The sequence below is a fragment of the Equus przewalskii genome, chromosome 14 (assembly GCF_037783145.1).
Source record: "Equus przewalskii isolate Varuska chromosome 14, EquPr2, whole genome shotgun sequence".
In the NCBI taxonomy this organism is placed as follows: Eukaryota; Metazoa; Chordata; class Mammalia; order Perissodactyla; family Equidae; genus Equus; species Equus przewalskii.
The window spans coordinates 15143323-15161409 of NC_091844.1; the positions used below are offsets into that span (position 1 = coordinate 15143323).

Here is an 18087-nt window from a genome sequence, read left to right on the forward strand (position 1 = left end):
ACAAAATTGACAAACTTTTAGCTAGATTCACTAAGAAAAAAAGAGAGAAAGCTCAAATAAATAAAATCAGAAATGAAAGATGAGAAACTACAATGGATAGTGCAGAAATACAAAAGACTATAAGAGTATATTATGAAAAGCTATATACGAACAAGTTGGATGACCTAGAAGAAATTGATAAATTCTTAGAATCATAAGATTCTTCCAAAACTGAATCAAGAAGAAATAGAGAATCTGAATAGACTGATCACTAGTAAGAAGATTGAAATAGGAATAAAAAACCTCCCAAAAAACAAAAGTCCAGGACCAGATGGCTTCTTTGGTGAATTCTACCAAACATTTAAAGAAGATTTAATACCAATCCTTCTCAAATTCTTTGAAAAAACTGAAGAGGAAAGGAGGCCTCTAGCTCATTTTATGAGGCTAACATTACCCTGATACCAAAAACAGACAAGGACAAGACAAAAAAAGAAAATTACGGGCCAATATCGCTGATGAACATAGATGCCAAAATCCTCATCAAAATATTAGTAAATCAAATACAACAATACATTAAAAAGATCATACACTGTGATCAAGTAGCATTTACTCCAGAGATGCAGGGATGGCTCAACATCTGCAAATCAATTAACGTGATACACCACATTAACAAAATGAAGAGTAAAAAATCACATGATCACCTCAATAGATGCAGAGAAAGCATCTGACAAGATATAGCATTGATTTATGACAGAAACTCTACATAAAATGGGTATGGAAGGAAGGCACCTCAATATACTAAAGGCCATATATGACAAACCCACAGCTAATGTCATTCTCAACAGAGAAAATCTGAAAGCTATCCCTTTAAGAACAAGAACAAGACAAGGATGCCCACTTCCCATCACTCTTATTTAACATAGAATTGGAAGTCCTAGTCAGAACAATGGCTCTGCCTGCAAGAAAAAGAAATAAAAGGGATCCAAATTGGAAAGGAAGAAGTGAAACTGTCACTATTTGTAGACGGCATGATTTTATATATAGAAAACCCTAAAGAATCCATGAGAAACTATTAGAAATAATAAATGAATACAGTAAAGTTGTGGGATACAAAATCAACATACAAAAATCAGTCGCATTTCCATACACTAACATGAAGTAGCAGAAAGAGAAATTAAGAATACAATCCCATTTGCAATTGCAACAAAAAGAATAAAATACCCAGGAATAAATTTAACCAAAGAGGTGAAGGACCTGTACCTTGAAAACTATAAAACATTGTTGAAAGAAATTGAAAAAGACACAAAGAAATGGAAAGATATTCCATGCTCACGTATTGGAAGAATTAACATAGTTAAAATGTCCATACTTCCTAAAGCAATCTACAGATTCAATGCAATCCCCTATCAAAGTTCCAACAAAATTTTTCACAGAAATAGAACAAACAATCCTAAAATTGATATGGAACAACAAATGACCCCAAACAGCCAAAGGAATCCTGAAAAAAAGAATAAAGTTGGAGGTATCACAATCCTTGATTTCAAAATATACTACAAAGCTGTAGTAATCAAAACAACATGGTACTAGTCCCAAAACAGACACACAAATCAATGGAATAGAATCGAGAGCCCAGAAATAAACCCATACATCTATGGATAGCTAATTTTTGACAAGGGAGCCAGGAATAGACAATGGAGAAAGAAAAGTCTCTTCAATACATGGGAAAACTGGACAGTTAAATGCAAAAGAATGAAAGCAGACCACTATCTTACACCATACACAAAAATTTACTCAAAATAGATTAAAGACTTGAATGTGAGACCCGAAACCATGAAACTTCTAGAAGAAAACATAGGCAGTGTGCTCTCTGACATCAGTCTCAGCAGCATATTTTCAAATACCATGTCTGACCAGGCAAGGAAAACAAAACAGAAAATGAAAAAATGGAACTACATCAAACTAAAAAGCCTCTGCACAGCAAAGGAAACCATCAACAAAATGAAACGACAACCTAACAATTGGGAGAAGATATTTGCAAACTATATATCTGATAGGAGATTAATATCCAAAATATATAAAGAATATATACATCTCAACAACAAAGAAACAAATAACCCAATTAAAAAATGGGCAAAAGATTTGAACAGACATTTTTCCAAAGAAGATATACAGATGGCCAACAGGCACATAAAGATGTTCAACATCACTAATTATTAGGGAAATGCAAATCAAAACTACAATGAGATATCACCTCATGCCTATCAGAATGGCTATAATTAACAAGAGAAGAAATAAGTGTTGGAGAGGATGTGGAGAAAAGGGAACTCTCATACATTGATAGTGGGGAATGTAAACTGGTGCCCCCATGATGGAAAACAGTATGGAAATTTCTCAAAAAATTAAGAATAGAAGCACCATTTGATCCAGCTATTCCACTGCTGGGTATTTATCCAAACAATATGAAAACACGAATGCATAAAGGTATATGCATCCCTATTTTCACTGCAGCATTATTCACAATAGCCAAGACCTTGAAACAACCTAAGTGCCCATCAAGGGATGAAGAGATAAAAAGATGTATATACACAACGGAATACTACGCAGCTATAAAAAAAGATGAAATCTTGCCATGTGCGACAATATGGATAGACCTCGAGGGTATTATGCTAAATGAAATAAGTCAGAGGTAGAAAGTCAACATCATACTCAATGGTGAAAAACAGAAAGCTATTTCTCTAGGAATAGGAACAAGACAAAGAAGCCCACTCTCACCACTCTTATTCAACATAGTATTGGAAGTTCTAGCCAAAGCAATTAGCCAAGAAAAAGAAATAAAAGGTATCCAAGTTGCAAAGAAAGTAGTAAAACTGTTGGCAATTCCAGATGACAGGATTTTATATATGGAAAATCTAAAGAATTCACCAAAAAAACTATCAGAAATAAGAAACAAATATAGTAAAGTTGCAGGGTACAAAATCAACATACAAAAATCAGTTGTGTTTCTATACACTAACAACAAACTAGCAGAAAGAGAAATCAATAATATAATCCCATTTATAATTGCAACAAAAAGAACAAACAGGAATAAATTTAACTGAGAAGGTGAAAGATCTGTACATTGAAAACTATTACACATTGTTGAAAGAAATTGAAGAAGACACAAAGAAATGGAAAGATGTTCTGTGCTCACAGATTGGAAGATTTAACATAGTTAAAATATCATTATTATCTAAAGCCATCTACAGATTCAAGGCAATCTCTATCAAAATCCCAATGACATTTTCCATGGAAATAGAGAGAAGAATCCTAAAATTGATACTGAACAACAAAAGACCCCTGAATAGCCAAAGTAATCCTGAGAAAAAAGAACAAAGCTGGAGGTATCCCACTCCCTGACTTCAAAATATAATACAAAGCTAGAGTAATCAAAACAGCATGACCCTGGCACAAAAACAGACTCACAGATCAATGGAACAGAATTGTGAGCCCAGAAATAAACTCACACATTTACAGACAGCTAATTTTCAACAAGGGAGCCAAGAATATACAATGGAGAAAGGAAAGTCTCTTCAATACATGGTGTTGGGAAAACTGGACAGTTAAATGCAAGAGAATGAAAGTAGATCACTATCTTACAGCATACACAAAAATTAGTTCAAAATGCACTATAGACTTTAATGTAAGACCTGAAACCACAAAACTTCTAGAAGAAAATATAGGCAGTATACTCTTTGACATCGGTCTTGCAGGATCTTATTGGATATGTCTTCTCAGGCAAGAGAAACAAAATATAGACAAATAGGACTACAGGAAACTAAAAAGCTTCTGTGCAGCAAGGCAACCATCAACAAAACAAAAAGACAACCTACCAATTGGGAGAAGATATCTGCAAATCATATATTTGATAAGAGGTTAATATCCAAAATGCATAAAGAACTCATACAACTCAACAACAACAACACAAATAATCTGATTAAAAAATGGATAGAGGATCTGAATAGACATTTTTCCAAAGAAGATATACAGATGGCAACAGGCACAGGAAAAGATGTTTGACATCATTAATTATGAGGGAAATGCAAATCAAAACCATATCACCTTGCGTCCATCAGAATGGCTATTATTAAAAAGACAAGAAATAACACGTGTCAGAGAGGATGTGGAGAAAAGGGAACCCTTGTATACTGCTGGTGGGAATGTAAATTGGTGTAGCCATGATGGAACACAGTATGGAGATCCCTCAAAAAGTTAAAAATACGACTACCATATGATCCAGCCATACCACTTCTGGGTATTTGTCCAAAGAACACAAAAACACTAATTCAAAAAGATATATGCACCCCTATGTTTATTGCAGCATTATGTGCAAAAGCAAATACCTGGGAAACAACCTAAGTGCTCATCAACAGATGAATGTATAAAGATGATGTGGTATACAATGGAATACTACTCAGCCATAAAAAAGATGAAATCTTGCCATTTGTGAGAACATGGATGGACCTTGAGAGTATAATGCTAAGTGAAATAAGTCAAACGGAGAAATACAACTACTGTATGATTTCACTTGTATGTGGAAGATAAAAAAAAAACAACCACATAGATACAGAGAACAGATTGGTGGTTACTAGAGGGGAAGGGGAGTTTGGGGAGGGTAAAGGGGGACATCTGTACAGTGATGAATGGAAATTAGACTTTTGGTGGTGAACCCAATGTAGTCTATACAGAAATAGAAATATACTGATGCTCACCTGAAATTTATATAATGTTATAAACCAATGTTACATTAATTAAAAAAAAATTAATAAGTAGATTGGAATAGAAAATGTTTTGTTATAGTAGTAACAGTCAATTCTTTGAACTCATCCAGAAGCAGATGCTAAAAATCACATAGTGGGCCAGTCCTGGTAGCCTAGTGGTTAAGTTGGGTGCGCTCTGCTTTAGTGGCCCAAGTTTGGTTCCTGGGCATGGACTTACACCACTTGTCTGACAGTGGCCATGTTGTGGCAGCGGCCCACATACAAAAAGAGGAAGATTGGCAGTGGATGCTAGCTCAGGTCGAATCTTGCTCAGCAAAAAAAAATCACACAGTGATCTCTCAGCAAAAATTTATTTCTAATGTTCTACCAGATGACAGTGTTGAATGCAAAGAACTGGAAGCTACTTGAACTGTAAAAGGCTTTTTCAACATCAACACCAGTATTTCAAATTGTCCCCTGATTTTGTACCTTGGAGCTATTTCCATTCCAGGGCAAAGTACCATATTAGGATTAGGGATGGGATGGCTAAGTGGTTTGTTTTAAATAAACAGAGAAAAAGAGAACTGAAGACGGCTGGAGAAGGTGGGAGAAGGATGACAGTTCCAACGGAAGTGGGAAAGGAGAAACTGCATGAGAGGCACATTCTACAACAAATCAGTTTTAGGCAAAAGCGCATATGAAAGCTGAAGATCCGGAAAATTCTGTTAAAATGCCTACCTGTTGGAGATAATTTATGCACTTCCAGAGGAACATATATTCTAATCTGCAGACATTTCTAAATGTATTTTAATGTGCATCAACTCAATTCTTTCAAACAACTCTATGAGATATCTCCTATTACTCCATCTTACAGATAAAAGTTAAATATCTTGCCCAAGTCACTTAGAAAAGGAAGGAATTGGGATTTGGACCTAGGCAGTTTTTACCTATTATATATTACTGTTTCTCCACAAATTTAAGAGCTTGGCTCTAAGGAATCTTTTCAAATCTTTGTTCAATATGCTAAAACTCCTGTATAAGAACAGAAAAAGAAAAACTCTGTGTGTTCTTTTGAGTAGTAACACTGCAGGAAGAGTACATCAGAAAAGCTGTGTTCAAATCCTGGGTCTGACCTTACTGGATGTATCATTTTGGCCAAGTACTTAATCTCCTTGAGCCTCAGTCCTCTTATTTATAAAATGGGAATAATAATAACAATAATGATATCCACCTTCTAGGAAGGGTGCCATAACGTTCCAGTTTTCAGAGGATAGTTTTGATTTATGCCTGTTGGCCAACTTAATTAACAGCATCTCCTTTTACTCTCAAAGGTATCTGGACATTAAATCATATGGCCACCCTTCTTAGGGAGTGTTTTAAATATTAATGGAGGTATTGTGTGCAAAGTATCTTGCCCAGTACCTGGATGATAATAAACACTCAAATGTTAGGTATTACAATTAAGCATAAAAAACATTTTATAAATTGTAAAGCATTATACAATTGTAATGATGACTATTATTTGTGCAGTCATTTTAGTTTCTCCTAAGTTCTATAATTGCCTTCCCCACTTCATTTTTATCTTCACAACTGCGTAAGAGACAAGGTAGGAATCACCTCATTTAAGAGATGATTTACCGAAACCAGTATTGTCAGTATTTAGAGAAGCCTCTGGGAACTCTGAATGAGGGCCTTTTCCAGCAGATTCTTCCTTTAAGACTTGCATGCTGCACTAGTTCAATCTGCATAAAGTAGAAGTATAACCCAATGATTCCCAACTGTTCACATCATTATGCCCCAATTTTGCCTTATATACATTTTCTATCCTCCACAGTGTCTAATGATGTCATGTGTACACATAACGTATATAGTCCATATATGACATACACGCCTATGCATAGAGGTGTATATGAATATACGTATATGTGCGTTTGTGTGTGTTTAGTGACTAAATCATTAAAACATTAAAATTGGCACAAATGTCTCACTTTGGGCATTATTATTTCAGTTACACTTTAGAACTTAGATAAAACTGTGATTTTAAAGATCAAAGGTAGGATTTTTCTTGATTATTTTATTGCAAATGAAGAATTTGTGTCACTTTCAGAAGGCTAATTTCTCCCATTTAAATCTTAAGTATGTTAGGATTCTTTACCATTCTGTCTACAATCTAGCTGAACTGAACGGATTAGGAAACATATTCTTGTTAAGAAGCTTGGAAGATCCAGCATAGGTGTTCTCTTTTAATGACTACGGAGCTATTTAACTTCATGGGAGCATACCAAAGTGGTTAAGGCCACAAACTCTCAGCTCTGTCACTTAATAGCTACGTGATCTTGGGAATTTACTTAACCATTCTGTGACTCAGTTCCCTCACCTGTAAAACAGGGCTACTAATAGTACTTACCTCATAAGGTCGTAAGGACTCAGTGAGTTAATGCAGGTCAGAAAAGTGCCAGACACACAGTAACTATTCAATATATGTTAGCTATTAAGAGGACAAACGTGCACTTAAGGATTTTCTTTTGGTTCACAAAACTGAACTACAACATGTTGTACTTTTCCAAAAATGATTGTCTCTTACTAAACCAAATTGTTTTTATAAATTTGTGAGAATTATCTTTGCAAAACAAGTTCTGTAGGTTGCTAACATCTTTATTACTTTTATTACTAATCATCCAAAATGGATATTTTTAAAAAGACTAATTTCTACTTACAGATTTAGAAGGTGGAGGATTAGGGCAATTATTCTTGGCTTTTAGATAAGGCCTATAAAAGAAAATAAGATTCATTCTTAGTACAGAAGGATCAGCAAGGCTTGGGAATTATAGTGATTAAGTTATTATGATCAGAATTTTAAATCACTAGAATTTCTTTATATGGTAAAATAATTCAAAATTATATTCAGTAAAAAGTCTCCTTATCATCCCTTCCTTGGGCCTGTTATGTTACTCCTCAGTGACTACAACCGCTCTTATCCATGTTTTTTGTGATCCTTTCAGAGATGTCCTATGCATAAACACAGCATTATAACAATTTTAATGAAATAGATGTGTTTTCTTCATATTTGCATAGTCCTAACCACTCAAATATTATTCCCTGAACACTGTATTGTGCCAGGCACTAGAGGTACAATGCCAAATAAGATAATTACTTCTTTAAAAAATTTCCTTGTTTTAAGTATCTTCAAATAGTGAATTTTTTGGGGGGGGTGGAGAGTGATATAATTAAAAAAACAGGCACATATGAAATCTAGCTAGTGAGACAGAAAATGCAAAAAAAAAATAGGAAAGTAGAGGAGAATTTAGAAGGATTCAATCTCCATGGATCAAAAACACTTGCCAGACCAACAGGGACTTTGATCATGACTTGATGTTTGTTTCTGCCATCTTGAACGCAAGCCCTGGAAGGGCAGGGACTTCTGTGTCTTGTTAAGCACCATTATCTCCAGAATCAAAAGTGACTGATACATTACAGGTAGTAAATAAACATTTGTTAAATAAATGAATCAGGTTTATTTAATCAAGGAAATAGAGTTGAGTAAAAACCCAAAGTAAAAAGAAACTAAAATAAATGGTGAAGGTTAACTTTGCAAAAATTTATCATTTTCAAATAAAAACTCAGCAACATGGTGGGGAGAAAACAGATCGATACTAAACAAGAGGGATAAATAACACCACTAAGATGGCAAGATGGGGACAAAAGATAAAAGTGAAGCAGTCGTAGTCTGTCCACCTCAAGAGTAATGCTAAGAGAATGACCAAACAGCACAGGGTCATTCATCTCCTTGACCAAACACTCCCTTCAGGAGAATCACTTTCCCAGGAAAAAAAGCAGGGATAGGAGAAGCTTCCAGGATTGTAGGTAACACTGTAGACTCTCTGTTCCTTCCTTTGGAGACTGACACAGTAATAATTCTGAAATCTTTGCCAATGTACTAGATACTGCCCAGGGGTTTTTGTCATGCCTGGACTGAAATGCCCTTTTTGAGTAATCATAGGATCCCATCACAGTCTGAGTAGACTGCAAACCAAACGGCTATGTTTTGAAAGGCTTTAAATTGCTATTAGCAACCAGGGCAACAAAACTCACATAACTGTGGGAGACAAACTCACTTGGTGTTTTGGCACTTCAGTTTCCCCTTGGCTGCCAGGTACTCCTGGAGCTTTCTCTGTCGCTCTTCTGCAAAACAGGCAAGCAAACAAACAACAGAACTTTAGCTTGATTTGGACCAGTTCATTTATATTCTAAAAGATGACACTTTTCTGTAATGATTTTGGCTTGGAATCATAATGTTATAAAGTCCCTAGCCCTGAAAATGTGCCTTCAAGTTAATATCAACAACAATATCGTTTATATGCCACGTCCTATACTAAGCTCTTCACACTTGCATTACTTTCTTTAATCTGCACAACAATCATAGCAGGTATTTTAGAGTCTGAAATCTAAAGATGGTAAAGGATATGCCTAAAGCTACCCAGCTAATATGTGGCAAGGCCAGGATGTGAAACTGGGTTTATCCAACCCCAGAGCCCTTGTGCTTAGACACTGGTTCCTCGCCGCAACATATTATGCTTTGCATGAAGAAATTCTGTTACTCGCCCACCTGAGCTGGTGAGCCAGGTCTCATCTTACTAATTATGCTTTTTTCTGACAGGGATGATGATTTTTGCCATAAACCCTTACATGGTTTCCTTTGGGACCAAGGACAAAATAGGCCAGGTTAGGGGGTTCACGGCGAACATCTATCTAAATGGTGACTTTCTAAGCAAGGCATTTGTGAGGACATGAAAAGTCATTATTTTTGTCTTCAAGAAGTCGCAGTCTAGTAGCGGACATAAAATAAACGCAACAATAATAACAACATAAGGCAAAACCTGAGTGCCATAAGAGGGGGTCAAAGAAAGAATTACGGAGTTCAGAGGCAGGGACTGAGGGAGGGGAGGTGTAGGTGGTTGGAAAAGGCTAATATTTAATAAAGGGGGGACAAAAAGTCCATAGGTGTGCATAACTACTCTTAACCTCATCTAAACTGAGTTGCTGTGTGTTTTGACATCTGGCTCCGATGCATCCCTAGGAGACAGCTGCAAGGATTACAACATTTTTGGGAGCAGGGGCTACCGGAGCCTGAGAGACTGGGCTGGAATCCCAGTTCTGTGACTTCGAGCAAGTTAGCAAGCCCTGTTGCTGCTAAGCCTATAAAATGGGGACAGAAATGCCCACCTTGAAGGGTCGTTATGTAGTGTCTAAGACAGTGCCAAGGACCTCGTAGACAGACAACAGGTATTATTACTGAAACCATCAAAACACCGTGCGCATCTTTGGGCAGGTGGCATCTGAGCAGGAGTATTTTAAAAGGCAGCAAAGGGCTCCAGGCACGTACAAGAGATCGGGGCCAGGACACTGAGGCTTCGGTGCAGAATTAACCCATCAACTTCCAGTGCGCGCAGGCTGGCGAGATGGAGAGGAAAAGGGCCCCGCGTTAGGGTCAGATCCCGCCTCTGGACAGCTGTCAAGCTCGGGCGGCGCAGCACACAGGACCACACCCTGGTTTGGCTCCAGGCGGAGCCAAACCTGTGTCGCAAGAGGCCTCGGGTTCTTTACCTAAACGGGGTGACCATGACGTCTTTTTGAAGAGCAGATGCAGGAGTCCCCGGAAGACGCCTGTGCGCCCAGAAGCCCCCACCCGGCCCAGACGTATCACCGGGGCCAGGCCTGGGCTCACGCCAGCGCTCCCAGGACTGGAAACGCCCAGCGGGATACAGAAGCAGGCAAGCGAGGGGACGGTAACTCCCGCGGAAAGAGCTCCCTGGGCCGCCTCCCTTCTTCCCTGCCCGTGCCCAAGGCCTGCAAGGCACAGGGGTGCACGGTCCTACTCACCGGCGGCGGCGGAGGGCGCGGGCCGCACCATGGCTCCTCAACAACAGTTTATCTTCCAAGGCCGCGCCTGAAGCTGAGCCGGCGCGCCGCGCGTCCGCCCGCTCTCATTGGCTCCGGTGGGTTTGAAACCCACCAGTTGGAAGCAGGGGAGGGCGGGACAAAAGGAAACAGACGCTTTGCGGTTGGCTCTGCCTCTCAAGCCCTTGCCTCGGGCCCTTTGATTGGAAGGACGAGCAGCGCCGTTGGCCATAGGGCGACAGGGAGAGCCGCAGGCCAACCCCGTGTGTGAGTCAACCTGGGCCGGTCTGAGGAGCCGGGGGTGGTGGGGGGCGGCGCGGCGGCTGTGGTGTCGGTTACCCTGAGGGCGGCCGGGGCGGGTGGACAGGGCCGCCCCACTCCCCTCAGATCCCGAGGTTCGCAGGAGCTATGAAAAAAGAGGCTAAAACCCAAATCTGATGAATTCGGCATCTCCTCGCGAGTATCTATCTCTACTTGGGGTCTCCTGAATCTAAAGGCTCTTAGTCCTCAGCATTGCGGGCTGGCTTCTCTTTTGTTTTTAATTGCGGTAAAATATACATAACAAAATTTCCCGTTTTAACCATTTTTTATTGTACGGGTCAGTGGCATTCAGTACGTTCAGAATGTGGTGCAACCATCGCCACCATCCATCTCCTCAACTCTTTTGTCCTTCCAAATGGAAACTGTACCCGTCACACGCTAAGGCCCACTGCCCCGGTTCACAGGCCCTGGCCCCCACCCTTCTGTGCTCTGAATAATTTTGACGACTCCAGGAACCTCATGTAAAGTGCAGTCACACAGTATTTGTCTTTTTGTGACTGGCTTGTTTCACTTAGCATTAAGCCTCGAGGTTCATCCGTGTTGTAGCACGTGTCAGAATTTCCCTCCTTTCCGAGGCTGAATAATATTCCATCGTAAATATGCAGCACATTTTGTTTATCCATTCGCCTGTCGTGGACCCTTGGGGTCCTTCCGGCCTTTGGCTATTGTGAATAACACTGCTGTGAACATGAGTGTGCAACCATCTGTCGGAGTCTTTGCTTTCAATTCTTTTGGGCATATACGTGCAAGGCGTATTGTCGAGAATTATATGGTGATTCTATTTTTAATTTTTTGAGGAACTGCCGTACTGTTTGCAGGGTAGCTCCTTTTTAATGTGTGTTTTTGATTTGACCTCATCAGCTGAGTGCGCAGCGGAGGGAGAGAGGATGGGGGCAGGCCCAGTCCTCTTGAGTCCCCAGACACATCTCATTCCTCTCATTTTGTTCCTAAAACCTTTTCCTTCGAAGTTTGTCCGCCTGTTTTGGCTATTCCCTGGTTTCAGGAAGAACCCTGGGAAATGCCTTTGGCACTCTGCCTATCAGGGTTCCTCTTCACTGAGTGCTGGAGAGGTGGTGGGTAGAGAGGGGCAGGTGTGTCTGGGCCCCTGTTTGCCAGGCTCACTTCACCAGTTAGTACTCAGCTGGGCACCAAGCCATTGCAGCAGCTCTTCTCTTTGGCCCCAAACAGGGAGTTTGGCAGGGAATCATGCATGCTGAGGTTTCTGGATTTATGCATTTCGACACTTACATTAGTAGAATACAAATATGTTTAAAATAGGATAAGTGGTAATTATTTTAGTGAAAATTTTGGACTACTTGTTTAGGATCGTGAGTCCGTGCCCAACGGTTAGCTCTAGCAGCTGCGTGAGAGCTGTTTTGGCTATTGAGTAAGAAAGGGGCTTGTGTACAGACAGTTTCAGAAAAGTGAAGGGAGTTCTGTTGGTCTTTATGGAATCCTAGTGATTGAATGGGTTTCAGTTTTAGAAGTCATCTTGTCTGATCTAGCACCCAGTGCTAGAGTATTGGCAGGTCCCATGTAGGCATCACATCTTTGCAGGAATATGTTTGGTGTCAGGGAGCTGCCTTACCTGTCCTGTTATCGAGGAGCCCTGATTATTACGAAACTTTCTTTAGAAAGAGCTCAAATAAACCTTTTGCTCATTGGTCCTAGTTCTTTGGAGCAACATAGGCCAGTTCTGCACCCTTTTCCACATTCTTTGGATATTTGAAGGACTGTTTTGTAGGATACAAAGTGTGGAAAAAAAGCTAGGCAGTGTTAACAATTCTCAGCTCGTCAATAAAGTATGCACTGTAGCTCTCCTTGTGGCTTTAATGGCTTCCCATTGCTCTCAGGTTAATGTTCTACAAGCCCCTGCAGGGCCTGGCCTTCGCCTCCTTCTTCAGCTGCAGCCCGTACTACTCTCCCTTTGTTTACTGTAGTTCAGCCACACTGCTTTTTTCTTCCTTTCCTTTCTATGCTCCTCTCTTCTGAGAATTCACCCCTTCTTGCCCCTTTTTCTTAGCTTTAAAAAATTCTTATTACTATAGCAACTTTATTGAGGTAGTCACATACCATATAGTTCTTCTGCTTAAAGTATGCAATTCAATTTTAGAACATTTTCATCATTCCCTAGAGAAACCCCGTATTCATTAGCAGTTACTCTCCATTCTTCTCTCTTCCCACTCCCTGGAAGTAACCAATCTACTTCCTGTCTTTATAGATTTACCTGTTCTGGACATTTCATATACATAAACTCATACAAAATGTGGTCTATGGTGGGCTTCTTTCACTTAGTATAATGTTTTCAAGGCTCATCCAGCATTGTAGCATGTGTCAGTACTTCATTCCTTTTTAAGACTGGATAATATTCCGTTGTATGGATATACCACATTTTATTTACCCATTCATCACTTGGTGGACATTTGGGTTGTTTCCACTTTTTGGCTATTATGAATAATGCTGCTGTGAACACCCATGTACAAGTTTTGTGTAGATATGTTTTCAATACTCTTGGGTATATACCTTAAGAGTGGAATTACTAGGTCATATGGTAACTCTATGTTTAACCATTTGAGGAACTGTCAGACTATTTTCCAAAAGCAGCTGTACCATTTTACATCCCCAAAAGCAGTATATGAGGGTTCAATTTCTCTACATCCTAACCAGTACTTGTTATTGTCTACTTTCCCTTCTTTCTTTCTTCTTTTTTTTTTTTGCTGAGGAAGATTAGCCCTGAGCTGACATCTGTTGCCAATCTTCCTCTTTTTTTTTTTGCTTGAGGAACATTAGCCCTGAGCTAACATCTTTTCAAATCCTCTTCTATTTTGTATGTGGATTGCAGCCACGGCATAGCTTATGAGTGGTGTAGGTCTGTGCCTGGGATCTGAACCCAGCAACCCAGGCCACCAAAGCAGAGCTCACTGAACTTAACCACTATGCCTTGAGGCCAGCCCCTATTGTCTATCTTTTTGATTAGAACTATTCTAGTGGGTGTGAAGTGGTATCTCACTGTGGTTTTTATTCGTATTTCCCTGATGACTAATGATGTTGAATATCTTTTCATGAGCATGTTGGCCATTTATATATCTTCTTTGGAGAAATGTCTATTTAGATCCTTTGTCCATTTTTCAATTGGGTCATTTGTCTTTTTATTATTGTGTATATTTTAGTTAACTCTTAATCATTTTCCAGTCTCAGGCAAGGCATCCCTTTCTCAAGGAAGCTTTCTTGAATTTTTCTTTGTGATTAGCTTGATTATTTATGTCTCTTTCTCCCTGCTAGTCTGTAAGATCTATGAGAGCAGACCATTATATCTATTTTGTCTGGCACCAAATAGGAACTCAGTAAATATCTATTGAATGACTGAATAGAGCTTTCTCCCTTTAAAGACTTTTAATACAGTAACCACACTATGTAGAAGTAGCTGCAAGTCCACACAGTAATACTGTTGGCTGTTCTAGCCCTTATGTCTCCATCTGGTACACCACTATATCTATAATTAAAGACACTGCTAAATGCGATGGTAAAAATCAAAATACAATATAATGTAGAAGTTGGAAAGAAATGGGCATGGGGAACTTGAAGTCAACAAGGACAGCAGACTGGCTGGTCAAGAGAATTTACCTGATGGTTTGCAGGATGTTTCCCTTTACCTGGGGTCCAGTCCTCAACTTTGTGGGTTCAGGAACTTGATTTAACTGGTATCCTGATTGTGGATTAGTCTCTTGAAGATGTATTCAGTAGTAAAACTGATAAGAGCTACTCTTAATGAATCAATGAATTGAATATTCTAAATTGCTGGTGACGCACTAAGGTCTTTCTGTATTTCATCTCATTTAACACAACAAATCTTTGATGTAGTTGTTACTATCTCTCTTTTTACAGGTAAGGAAACTGAGATTGAGAGATTAAGAGAAAGTTGTAGCCCAAAGTTATAGCCCAGAGTTATAAAGTACATGGGATCTGAATCCAGTACTGATTCCAAAGTCTTTCTCTTTTTCTTTATAGTATTCCAAGTTTGCAAGAGACTGAATTATTAGAGAGGGCTAATTTTAATTTACAAGAGGGCTAGGATTGCAGAAGACATCTGATGTTCACATCCTCTAGCCAGCACATTCTCTTCTTGAGGCAAATATGCAGGAAACTAGGTTATAATCCCTGAAATTCCCTTCATGAGTATGGATCAGAAGAAGAGGAGGTATCTATCTGATTTAAAAGTTTAATGACATTAAGCCACAATACACCCATTGCCATGACAGAGATATACCCTCCAATGGCACCAAACAGGTAGCCCCAGCAAAAATGGAAATGAAATTTGTGGCATGACTTGTTCCTAGTGAGCTCAGGCTGAGACCTTGTGATTGCAGAATTTTATTCTATGTACTCACAAAACATCTGTTGAATAATCTTTTCTAAATTATTGCAGTATGTTCATGTCAGGAATGCCTATCTGTAATCTCCAAAAATCTTTTTTTTCCTTTAAAAAAAATTGGTAACAGCATTTCTCTTCACAAGAGGAAGAACTTACTTCATCATCTATGAAGTAATGAGTAGGAGCTGTGTGAAAGAAAATTAGCTCTGCTTCTTGGTAAGAGTTGGAGGAGAATATTCTTTTGGGAATCAAGGCCTCTTGTTATGGTACTGGGAAACAAAGTTGGCTTTTGGGGTGCTAAAAGATGAAAGAACAATCCAGGGACAATCCACTCGTATTTCTCTTATTCTATAGTCCTCTCTCAGTTAGACAGAGCACTACGGACTTTTGGAAGAGTGAATCCAATGGCAAGAACTTACTTGCCAGGCCCCTCAGCGTCTATGTGGATATAAGTGAGTATATGAAATGGGTGGGGCACTTCCGCTGTTTAGTACCCTGTTTCCACATGCGGGCCGTTGGTGTCCCTGCTGCTGTAAGAAGGCCTCTGCTGAATTGATGGGACTTGAGTATTCTCACCTCTTCTAACCATGAATTGACTTGCCCAAAGAGGAGCCATTGTTAGTCCTCTGATACAACCATATTTGACTCTGGGAATGCCTTAATTCAGTGATTTTTAACGCGGGATAGACATGAGGATGACCTTTGGAGCTTTTAAAAAAATAAGATGCTCAAGGCCGCACCCCAGACTGACTGAATCAGAATCTCTGGAAATAAGGCCTGAGCGTGTAAAGTTTTAAAAGCTCTAATGTTAGAGAACTCCAGGCACTCCAGAGACCTCAGATTACCACCCTTCAGGGCTTAGCCTCTTTGCTTATAAGATTCCATAAGACCATTTATTGTCCGTCACTCACTCTGATGGAAAAAGAGGTAAGATAAAAGTTTCTGAGAATTGGGAGCAAAGTGACCTTGGCAAGTGAGAGAGAACACAGCAAGGGGACTGAGGGGGAAAAGCTAACGATGTATCCACAAGAAAGGTAAACAACTTTATAGAACAATTTCAGATAAGTGAACATCTCAGGGCCAGAGTTAAGAGAGGGTACCCCCCCCCACCCGCCCCCACCAAAGACCATTCTGGTTACACAAAGGAAGAAGTGGAATAAGGATACATTTTCTCCATTGTAAATGAAAAAAACAAACAAAACAAAACTTTTCTATTGAGGCATAATTTACATACATTAACATTCATCCATTTTATGTGTAGTTCCTTGAGATGTTTTTAGATAATAAATTTTGAGATGAATAACATACACAAACCATTAGCTAGACTTACCAAGAAAAAAAGAGATAGGACTCAAATAAATAAAATTATAAGTGAAAGAGGAGACATTACAACTGATACCACTGCACACAGGATCATAAGAGACTGCTATGGACAATTATATGCCAACAAATTGGACAACCTAAAAGAAATGGATAAATTCCTAGAAATATACAACCTATCAAGACTGAATCATGAAGAAACAGAAAATCTGAACAGACCAGTTACTAGTAAGGAGATTGAATAGGTAATTGAAAATGACCCCAAAAGAAAAGTCTAGGACCAGATGGCTTCTCTGGTGAATTCTACCAAATGTTTATAAAAGAATTAATACTAACCCTTCTCAAACTCTTCCAAACAAAAAATAAGACAGAACACTTCCAAACTTATTTTATGAGGCCAACATTACCCTGATACCAAAACCAGTCAAAGACACTGCAAGAAAAGAAAATTACAGGCCAATATTCCTGATAAACATAGATGCAAAAATCCTCAACAAAATATTAGCAAACTAAACTCAATAGTACATTGAAAAGATCATACACCATGATCAATTGGGATTTATTCTAGGGATTCAGGGATGGTTCAATATCTGCAACTCAATCAATGTGATCACCATATTAACAAAATGAAGGATAAAAATGATATGATCATTTCGATAGATACAGAAAAAACATTTAGTTAAATTCAGTATTCATTCGTGATGAAAATTCTCAACAAACTGAGTATAGAAGAATGTACCCCAACATAATAAAAGCCTGAATGACAAGCCCATAGCTAACATCATACTCAATGGTGAAAAGCTGAAAGCTTTTCCTCTAAGATCAGGAACGAGACAAGGATGCCCACCCTCATCGTTTTTATTCAACATAGTACTGGAATTCCTAGCTAGGGCAATTAGGCATAAATAAAAGGCATCCAAATCAGAAAGGAAGAAGTAAAATTGTCTTTATTTGCAGGTTACGTGATATTTTACATAGGAAACTCTAAAGACTCCACCAAAAAACTGTTAGAAATAATAAATGGATTCAGTAAATTTGCAGGACACAAAACCAATAAACAAAAATCAATGCATTTCTATACACTAAGAACAAACTATCTTGGGTGGCCGGCCCCGTGGCCAAGTGGTTGAGTTTGCACCCTCTGCTTCAGCGGCCCAGGGTTTCGCCAGTTCAAATCTTGGGCGCGGACATGGCACCACTCGTCAGGCCATGCTGAGGCGGCATCCCACGTGCCACAACTAGAAGGACCCAGAACTAAAAATACACAACTATGTACCAGGGGGCTTTGGGAGAAAAAGGAAGAATAAAATCTTGAAAAAAAAAAAAAAAAAGAACAAACTATCAGAAAGAGAAATAAGAAAACAATTCCATTTAAAATTGCATCAAAAAGAATAAAATACTTAGGAGTAAATTTAATCAAGGAAATGAAAGATCTGTACACTGAAAACTTTAAGACATTGA

At 39.0% G+C, this 18087-nt stretch overlaps 2 protein-coding genes across 3 annotated transcripts in view; one reads left to right on the plus strand and one right to left on the minus strand.

Moving 5' to 3' along the window:
• The window catches only part of CKAP2L (cytoskeleton associated protein 2 like), a 35430-nt gene extending 24640 nt beyond the window's left edge, over window positions 1-10790 (minus strand). The window contains exons 1-3 of the mRNA XM_008533371.2: window positions 10596-10790; window positions 8831-8897; window positions 7433-7484 (exon numbers count right to left, since the gene is read on the minus strand). Coding sequence (XP_008531593.1) covers window positions 7433-7484; window positions 8831-8897; window positions 10596-10626 — 150 coding nt within the window. The 5' untranslated portion in view covers window positions 10627-10790. The remainder of the gene's footprint in view (window positions 1-7432; window positions 7485-8830; window positions 8898-10595) is intronic.
• Window positions 10286-18087, plus strand: part of IL37 (interleukin 37) — a 171047-nt gene continuing 163245 nt past the window's right edge. For both annotated transcript variants that reach the window (XM_070573626.1, XM_070573627.1), the window contains exon 1: window positions 10286-10880. The gene's annotated coding sequence lies outside the window, so the exon portion shown is untranslated. The remainder of the gene's footprint in view (window positions 10881-18087) is intronic.